At 33.2% G+C, this 9,334-nt stretch overlaps 1 protein-coding gene and 1 long non-coding RNA gene across 3 annotated transcripts; one reads left to right on the top strand and one right to left on the bottom strand.

The window, feature by feature from the left end:
* The first annotated feature begins 801 nt into the window (after positions 1–801).
* Positions 802–2,155, top strand: LOC145047947 (uncharacterized). The gene is made up of 2 exons (XR_013682582.1): positions 802–1,119; positions 1,859–2,155. It is a non-coding gene; the product is annotated as an uncharacterized LOC145047947 (long non-coding RNA).
* Positions 2,156–3,113: 958 nt separating this feature from the next.
* Positions 3,114–6,229, bottom strand: LOC145047946 (uncharacterized). 2 transcript variants are annotated; one of them, XM_078996319.1, is made up of 9 exons: positions 6,023–6,229; positions 5,249–5,536; positions 5,047–5,152; positions 4,776–4,955; positions 4,608–4,688; positions 4,345–4,508; positions 3,919–4,055; positions 3,701–3,816; positions 3,114–3,569 (listed from the first exon to the last, which is right to left on the bottom strand). In XM_078996319.1, exons 2-9 carry the CDS (start codon positions 5,485–5,487, stop codon positions 3,321–3,323), a joined length of 1,272 nt encoding a protein of 423 aa, XP_078852445.1. In that variant the 5' UTR covers positions 5,488–5,536; positions 6,023–6,229; the 3' UTR covers positions 3,114–3,320. The 2 variants fall into 2 exon arrangements, with proteins under 2 accessions (XP_078852445.1, XP_078852446.1); XM_078996320.1 differs by lacking the exon at positions 6,023–6,229 and adding an exon at positions 5,863–5,975.
* Between the last annotated feature and the right edge of the window lie 3,105 nt (positions 6,230–9,334).

The raw sequence follows: 9,334 nt of genomic DNA, 5'->3' as shown, positions 1-9,334 counted from the left end.
CTATCATTCGTTACCGCCTCATGATTCCTCTATTATCAATTGACGAGATATATATACCCAATTTGTCGCAAGGTATGTTTGGATACTTTTGTGGAACATGTGGTTCATTGTAGAGAGCTCACTGGTTTCAAATACCGACATGATGTGGTTAGGGATGTTCTCTTTGATGTTTTTCGACGTGCTTGACGGACCCGCATGATGGAAAATCCACACTCAGGCCGACTGACATTTTGGTCTTTGGATGGGTATGAGGAAAGCACACTTGTGTGGATCTTACTAGGGTCTCTCTTCTCATCAGGTTGAGGAGCGGATGTTTCACAGCAGGGGGATGCCGCTTTGAAAGTCGTTGCGTGCAAAGTGGCAAAATACGAGAATGCATGTATAGAAAGTCAATATGTGTTTGTACATTTTGCATTTGATACATTTGGTTTTTCTCATACCAGAGGCAGTGAAACTCATCAATAGAATCCAACAGGTCATAAATTTTAATGTTATATCTCTTAGATTCACATATCTTGTTTTCAAAAAAATTAGTTTTGTCATCGAGAAAGGGTCAACGGCGCAACTTGTTGCTCGTTTGCCGTCCATCGATATGTATTGAACTATAAATAATTAATTAATGAAATAGAGAATGATTTAAAACTTTGTTAATTAAAGTGAGGTTTGATTTGAATTTGTTAAATTGGTTATGAATGACATGTTGAATAAAATAAATAAATATATTAAAAAAAAAGTGTAGGTATGATGCATAATTGTATTTAAATGACGACATGAAATAGATAACTGAAACCAGCAAAAAAATGAGAAATAATCATTGTGGTACGTGGCTAATTTGTACCTTAGGGAGTGTTTGATATACGTCTACCGAGTTCGGTCAAACATTTTTGGTTGACTCGGTCAGCAAAACATGTTTGGTAATCCAAATTTGGGCATCTGAATCGGAAAGAAAAATCGGATTCGGATAGAAGAAGGAAAACAACTGACTGAGAAAGCCGTTCTTTTCAGCGCCTCCATCCTCATTCTTCTCCTTCTTACATCGCCTCCATAGCCACGCATCAACCAACAAGCATCAACGATCTTCTCCATACCAACGATCCATCGACTGCCTTTCCTCATCAGGTATGATTTCTACATAATTAGGTCTAATAAATTATGCGAAATTTAATAGAAGATCGACATATTTATGTTCCTGTTTGATTTCTCATTTTTCTAATTTCTCTTATTTCTACATAATAGTCGATTAAGAATAGGTTTCGATTTCGGATTCTTTTGTTGAACGTGTTTATGGGTTCTGATTTTTGTCATGTTCATAAGTGAATGGTCCGATTTTGTTGTTTTGTTCGTGTTTAAACTTCTTAAAAAGTTCTGATTTTTTGTTGTCATGTTCTTGTTTGAAAAGTTTTGATTTTTGCTGTTGAATTCACATCTGTTCATACACATATTTGTTCTCTAGCTTGAAATCATTTTTGCTATTGAATTCATATATGTTCATACACATTTTTTACTGTTATGTTTCTATTTAATCACTATTGTTGCTCAAGTTATGGAGCTAATTATAACTAAATAGGATTTCACCTGCAGCGTTATATTAGGGATCATAACCCTTAAAATTTATTGAGGATATGTTTTGTTTAAAGAGAAGCAGTGCAAGGGTATGTTGAAGAGAGCATTTTTAGTAGTGTTGGAAAAGGAGAAAAAAGCAAAACAGATGAAGGAAAAAATAAAGGAAAAAGGAGATAAACAACTTTGAACTACTCATTCTTTTAAATTGCTATGAATATTCACACCTGCTACAAATATAGTATTTTAAATAGATTGAACTCAAATCATTTTATAATATCATGCTTTTCACTTGCAGGTAAATGAAGTTAAAATTCCAAAAAGATAACTGTCCTTGCTAAGGATTGAAAGAGTAACTTTGGTTTGAAATCCCATGTTCTTGTTCTTTATATTGGTTTAGATGAATTATGCTCCTAGTATTTGGTTTGAAATCCCATGTTCTTGATCTTCAATTTCATCCATGGCTTGCTTAAATTGATTGATAATGTGAATATGGTCAATGAATGAATTTTTTGAATTGTTGAAAAACAATGAATTTATTTATAACTTTATAAAAACAATGATTTCTTTTATAATTTTTATTTGGATTTTTAAATGATTTGTTTTTAATTTATATTTTTTATGATGTTTGTAACTCTTCAACAACTTCATGCATCATTATATAGAGCAGCAGGGTAAAATGGTAATTTTTATCAGTCAGTACATTCGGTCAGATTTATAATCAAACAATATCATTTCTTACTCAATCAGGATTTCTTATCCAGACAGACCTTTCTCAGTCATCACTTTATCAATCAGCAACCGTCAAACAAGACCTTACTTTTTGAATTTAGCGACATATTGGGCTCACCATTGCGAATACTATCAGAATCAGCCTCAAACATTAACAACATTAACAAAATTTTGTTATTCGGTGTTTTAGTGTCTTCTCTTTCACTCCACATTTGTAAAAAATCTTCATTTGTTTCCCCAACTTATATGCATTCTAAATGTAAACTGTCCAGAACTCCACCAATTTATACATACACTTGAGTATTTATATTATTATACTAAATACAACTAAATACTTTCTAAATATATTTTAGACTTAGACCAGAGGGAAAAAATACCCTTAAAAACACAAATTTCATAAAGTTTTTATAATAACTAAATAATTGAAAGAAAATATTTATACTATACTCTACTTATAGCATTGTCGATTACAAAAATCCGCATATTTAAAGAAAAAAAACTTCTAATAGATTTTTGAGATACAAAATCATTAAAAATGTTTTAAACATATAAGTTTTTTAGGCTCCTTGAAAAGTTAGGCCCTCAACGGTCACCCCTATCACCCACCATTTGACACGGATCTGAATACAACATACACATACACATGTAGACACATCGTGCCCTTGCATAAGCAACCACATACACACATAATACACATACACAAACATAATTATAAATATATGCATAATACACTCACATCCCGTTAACCCATAGTTTTACTACTTTCATGGGATATGACTACTCCCACAATCAATTATTTCCATGAAATTAATGCTCAAACAGAATCTAAAACTTATGCCAATATCATTTCATATCTTTCTTGCTTTGAAGTTTCAACATTTTACTACACGAGAAGTTCCAACAAATTCCCCACACTTCCAAATTCTACAATATTAACTACTATTACAAGTACAGTTCAATTTCTCATTCCATTATACTTCATTATGTCACACTTGTAATTTGACTTCGATATTGTTATTACGGGTATCTCATAATTTAGATGCACAAAACACAGTTTTTTTCAAGGCAGTTGCAGCTTTAGACTCAGAGGGTCTCCCCAAATGTTTCCTAATAAAATCTCCCGCCAAAATCAGCTTTCTAAGGTCCACATTTGTCTTCACACCAAGCCCATTAAGCATATATACAACATCCTCAGTTGCCACATTACCCGTGGCACCTTTTGCATATGGACAACCACCAAGACCCGATACAGATGAATCCACCACACTAATCCCCATCTATTTTTTTAAACAAAAAAAAAAAAAAAAAAAAAAAATTAGCCTTAGACTTGTGTTTCTCCATATAATTAAAAACATCTAATTAAAATGTAAAATTTTAGGGTTTCAGTGAGAGATGAAATAATCTTTACTTGGAGTGATACAAGAATATTAGAAAGAGCTTGCCCGTATGTATCATGAAAATGCACAGCAAGCTTCTCTATAGGCACAACTTTTTTAACAGCCTCAATCATAGGAATAACACTACCTGACAATACACACACAAAAAAAAAAAAAAAGTATACACATTAATTTAATAAATAGAAACAAAGATTTACTTATAACTAAATGATAATAAATATCTATATACCAGGAGTCCCGACACCTATTGTATCACCAAGGGAAATTTCATCACACCCCATTTTTACAAGCTCTTCAGCAACATATGCCACTTTTGATGGATGCACTTCTCCTTCCATTGGACATCCAACAACACATGATATATATCTGATACAATACAACAAAACATATTAATTACTCTACAAGCTTATATGTATGTATGTAATGTGCCTGACATATAACGACATGTGTCAGGCACATTACATTATATGTATGTAATGTGCCTGACACATAACGACATGTGTCAGGCACATTACGTACTTGTATTTATCAGGCACAGTGTGCCTGATAAATACAAGTAAGTGTGTATGTATGTGCCCGATACATATTATGTATCGGGCACATACGTAAGGAGAATACTTGCACTACGATGAGTTGAAATACAAAAGTTAAATACCCGCGTACAGGGATGGAGAGTTTTCTTGCAGCAGAAGCAACGTCGCGATAACGTGCAAGACTTTCATCAATGCTACAGTTGATGTTTGACCTTGAAAACGACTCAGAAGCTGCAGCAAACACAGCGACTTCCTTTACTCCAGCTGCAATAGCTGCCTCTAATCCCTAGAAGATTGTGAAATAAATTAACAACCTTTTTTTTTTACAGCCATTGTATTATTATTAAAGATTTGTATTAAAGATTTGTAAAAGATTACAAGTTACCTTAAGATTTGGTGTTAGAACTGGGAATCTAGCATTGCTAACTCCTTTAATTCCTTCAATTACATCTTTTGCATCTGCCAACTGCAGTTTTGAGTTTTGACATCCATTAAAGGAACAAAAGATGGACATTTTCATTATATTATGAATACAATCTTCTTTTCTTGTTACCTGTGGGACCCATTTTGGTGAGACAAAACTAGTAGCTTCAACAACTTGTAATCCTGAATCAACCAACATTTTGATCAATTCAACTTTCACAGAAGTAGGAACAATATCTTTCTCATTTTGCAATCCATCTCTTGGACCAACTTCCACTATCTTTACATATTTTGGGATATTTCCTAATAACTGGAATATTTATTACATGTAAACAAGTAAATAACATATGGACAACCCTTAGGTTATATGATAATATTAGCATCATGATTTGATTGTGTACCTTATGTTGTGAATTTGTTGCGATACTATCTGTGTATTGGGTGCTGTAATGACAACTTGACATGCATATATGTGGATTTAGAGTATGAACAACAGGGGGTTGATGTCTGTAATGTTGTAAAGACATCTTTGTTAGTCTTTTTAATGGAAATTACTAGTATTCATTAGTGATTAGATGTGATCAAGGATAAAAAATTACTTACCTTTGACTTTTGGATGAGCCAAATTCCCCTAATTTCCTGTAGTTTCCAGCTGCAATGTCGTATACTTGGCTTTTAGATGTTACAGGGTGGTTGGTTTCAAAAGCATCGACACCAGTGCTCATGCTCATATGCTTTTCAGAAGCTATTAGCATCAAAGTGCTTAAAAAGGTAGGACTATATTTGTGGCAATTGAAAGATTTCCTCCTTGTAACACCACCAAGGAACTTAGATGATAGCATTGAATCAATAAGATGAGTAGAAAAGACAAGGAGTTATCTTCGATTTGACCTGAACCCCAAAGGAAAAGAAAGCGTTATTGATTAATCATGTAGGAAAGCAGAATTGATAATCTGATTGCGTTATTTCTGATCACAAGAAGTGTATTTCAACAACATATTAAAAAGAAAGAGCCTAAGTCATTTTGCCATGTAGTTGAAAACAGAGTACGATCCCACAAAAACGAAGGCTATCAAGGTGCAATTCTTCCATTTCCAGAAACCTAGCGATGCATTTAGGTTTCAATTTATGGATTTCAATTACGACCCGTGGATACTAAACACCAAATTAGAACAAAATTGGAGGGTATCGAGCTCAGAAACTCAAATAGTCATGACCTAGAGGCTGCCACACCTTCTCTCATCGAAGTCCAGCTCTCACTACAGAATTGGCGTCGTGTTATCATCTAAAATCATAATACTTTTTACCAACATACTTGTACAATCTTCCTCGATAAAACCCATAGGGGAGATTACAATTTTTTGTTGGGATGATTACCTCGGTAAAGGTGCGATTGATTGTAGACTAAACCCTCAATCGGAAAATACGCGAGACTGGAGAGACCATGCACTGTCTACCATAGCAGCAATGAAGATGTCTTCAACGATAAATACGCATGCTTGTCAGATATTCCGTCCAGGATTAGACTGAAAACAGTTGACGAAGTTATGTCATCATCTTTATCTTTGACTTCATAGAATAAATTAGATGAAATTTTAGGGTTTCTATAGATGGCATCTGTAGCAGGTTTAACGCTGCACATCATTGGCTCTTTTACTCTTGTTAATTATTGTTTTATACTGTAATCTTATTACAAATTTATTCTTTGAGAAATTTGTAATCTTATTACAAATTATTGATACTATATAAACTAAATTATAATCCGCTTAAACGCAAGAAATGTATAAAAAGTATACAAATGTCTACAGATATTGCATAATAATCATTAAAAAAAAATTATGGTTATTGGTATTATTGAAATATATAGAAAAATATATATAATCGTTAAATAATCTATTTGTATACAACATTTTTTGTTTTATTAATTGAATGAGATTATCACTTACGTAATGCGGGAGAACATATAAAAAACATAGAATTGTATATAGATATTGCACAAAAATTATATATAAAAAGGAAAAAAAAATATTTATAATTATTGATGTTATTGAAATATCTATAACATATAGTAAATTGGTAAATATCTATAATCATTGAAGGGTTTCTTTGTAAACAATATTTTTTGTTTTATTAGTTGAACAAATTTCTTAGTCACAAATGAAATCTTAGTTGCTAATTCATGTCAATGCATGTCATTTCAACATTGTAATTTATGTTCTTTTCATAATAAGACAATGTACTTTAGAGAATCTGTCACACCCCCGAACCAGACGGCGGCAACATCCGAGGGCTATTGTGACTTAATTGAATACCATCACAATGAATATACATGAATCATAACATCATTCACCACCATGCATTGAAATATTACAACCGATATTGTTTACATTCAGTACATTGTTTAAAGCATTACATTCCCAAAACATAAACCGTTCGATAGTAATTAAACAAACATTATGACATCATTGGATACATTTGGCTTCGATTTACCTGTTACCTGAGAATACAAGTATTTTGGAAAAACGTCAACATATGAAATGTTGGTGAGTTCATAAGTATGGTTTGAAAAGAAATGATTTGTATAATTTTGAAAACCATAGAAAATCCGATATTTTCTAAAAAAAAAGTGTTGTATATAAGAAAAAGTGTGAAGATCCGTAAGTATGCTTGTTGATTATTATAAACGTGAATAATTTTTAGACTTTGTATATATCACATAGTTAAGAGTGTTGAATTCCTCAGGGAAAACCCGATGTTTTCCCCAATACATCAAATTACGTGGCTTAGTTAGTATTATCCCGATACGACGTTGTTTTCTATAATTCCAAGTGACATTGGATTAATTATGGGTTGTGAGTCGTTATAATCACGCATTAATGAAAATGACTAGTTTACAACTATACAAACGATCCCTTAGGCGTCATCCGTACTACTCACTTAATCCAACCACCCTGACTTCTCATAGCCCCACAACCGAGGAGAAAAGAGGGTGCGAAGCCCCCGTTATTTCCATAAGTCGTTCAAGGCTATCGTGAATGCAAAAGGCACTTGGCTCGACTCGCATTTAACTTCTCGACTTTGCTAGCAATACCAAAGGACCCTTGGGGCCCAACAGCACAATAAAGCTATTGAAAGTCCTTTTACACTGAATTAGGTCATTTATGGCCCAATAACATGTAAGTGCGTTCCCTTCGGGCCTAAAGATCATGTCATTGGGCTAGCTAGGCCCAACAAGCACGATTTGAAACTTTCAAGCCCAAAGATGGTGTATTGACTTCTTGTAAATTTCCGCGTGTGTATTGAAGTATCATTGATTATTGATTTTTGATTTGTTATTGATTCGAGACCGAATCAATTCGTTTGGTAACGATTTTGGTGTTGAAGGTGTATTTATTATTACATTTCACCGGTAGACGTAATACTCGTATTTTTATTTTAAGGGGTCTATTGTTTTAAGAATGTGAGTTTATCTTCTTAAGCCCTTTTCTTGGATAAAATTTACACTTTTTACCCTTTGTGTATAAAAGAATTTCCGGTTTAGTCCGTAAACTATTTTTCTTGACACTTTAGTATCAAAACTTATTGGAAAGATATTTTTAGCACAAATTTACTTGATAAACAACTTAAGTCCTTCAAAAAAGAAATTTTCTCAGTTGAAACCTCCATTTTCACAACTTTTACAATTTTGACCCAAAATGGAAAAATTTTGCATCTTTGGTCCCTTTTTAATTTGAAAAGCATTTTTGACCCTTGAAATAGATTTCGTACATTAGTAATCCTCTGTTTTATAGAAATGTGCAGTTTCAGCCCCTCCAAATCAAAATTCTCGCAATTTGGGGCTTTATTGGGCCGAAAGGTCCATTTCGGCCCATTATGTTTAAAATTCACATTTTTAACCCTCCAAAAGTGTTAATATTCAGAAAATACATATTAGAAACTATTTAGACTCATCTCAACCTTCAGAATTTATATTTTGTCATTTTGGCCCCCTTAGTTTTGTATTTTTAGCATTTTGAGCCCAAAATGGGTTTTTAAGTCCAAAAATGTTCATATTAACCAACTAGATTATTTTTCTAAACTTGGTTAGTGTGAAATGGTATAAGTTATACTTATTTCATTCTTCATATAGTAGATCTCGGTTTTTAGGTTCATGTGGCTAGTTTAAACATCACAATCACACAAGATCATACATATAAGCATAAAAATCACACAAGGCATACATATACTCATAGATCTACACATTTGCTTGTATTCTCCCCCATAAAACTTATAAAAACCGAAAAAGAGGGGGTATGAAGCTCACCTTGAGTTGTGGTTTCGATTTGAAGAATAAAAGAGAAGAGTTTGTTGCTATTTTCGGCCCTCGCAAGTTTCTTGAATGGATCTCGAACTTAGAGGGTTCTAAGATACAAGATCATGAATTCATATGAGTTAAGAGGAGGTTTTTGATAGAACAAAGAGTCTACAGTGTGGATCCAAGCATCAACTTACCTAAGATGATGATTTTTGTGAAGAATCCTCCTTGCAAAGTCCTTAAATCTCGAAAATTTTGAAGGGAAAGTGAAGGGATTTGTGGTGTGTTCTTGAGAGTGTTTAAGTGAATGATTATGTGTGGGTGTGTGATACTCTCGGCCGAGAGTAATAGAAGAAGAGAGAGAAAGAAGTGAGAGGATATGCATGGAAACATGT

Source organism: Lactuca saligna, chromosome 5 (assembly GCF_052625555.1).
Source record: "Lactuca saligna cultivar CGN05327 chromosome 5, ASM5262555v1, whole genome shotgun sequence".
NCBI classification, from domain to species: domain Eukaryota; kingdom Viridiplantae; phylum Streptophyta; class Magnoliopsida; order Asterales; family Asteraceae; genus Lactuca; species Lactuca saligna.
This window is presented reverse-complemented; position numbering and strand designations above follow the sequence as displayed.

What these genes read in the sequence shown, in the direction of transcription:
- LOC145047946 (XM_078996319.1), bottom strand. Translation starts at nt 5,487, where the DNA reads ATGCTATCATCTAAGTTCCTTGGTGGTGTTACAAGGAGGAAATCTTTC. An exon ending in CACCAAAATGGGTCCCACAG is followed by an intron (nt 4,689 to 4,775) that starts GTAACAAGAAAA and finishes TCAAAACTGCAG; the next exon opens with TTGGCAGATGCAAAAGATGT. An exon ending in ATATTCTTGTATCACTCCAA is followed by an intron (nt 3,570 to 3,700) that starts GTAAAGATTATT and finishes TTAAAAAAATAG; the next exon opens with ATGGGGATTAGTGTGGTGGA.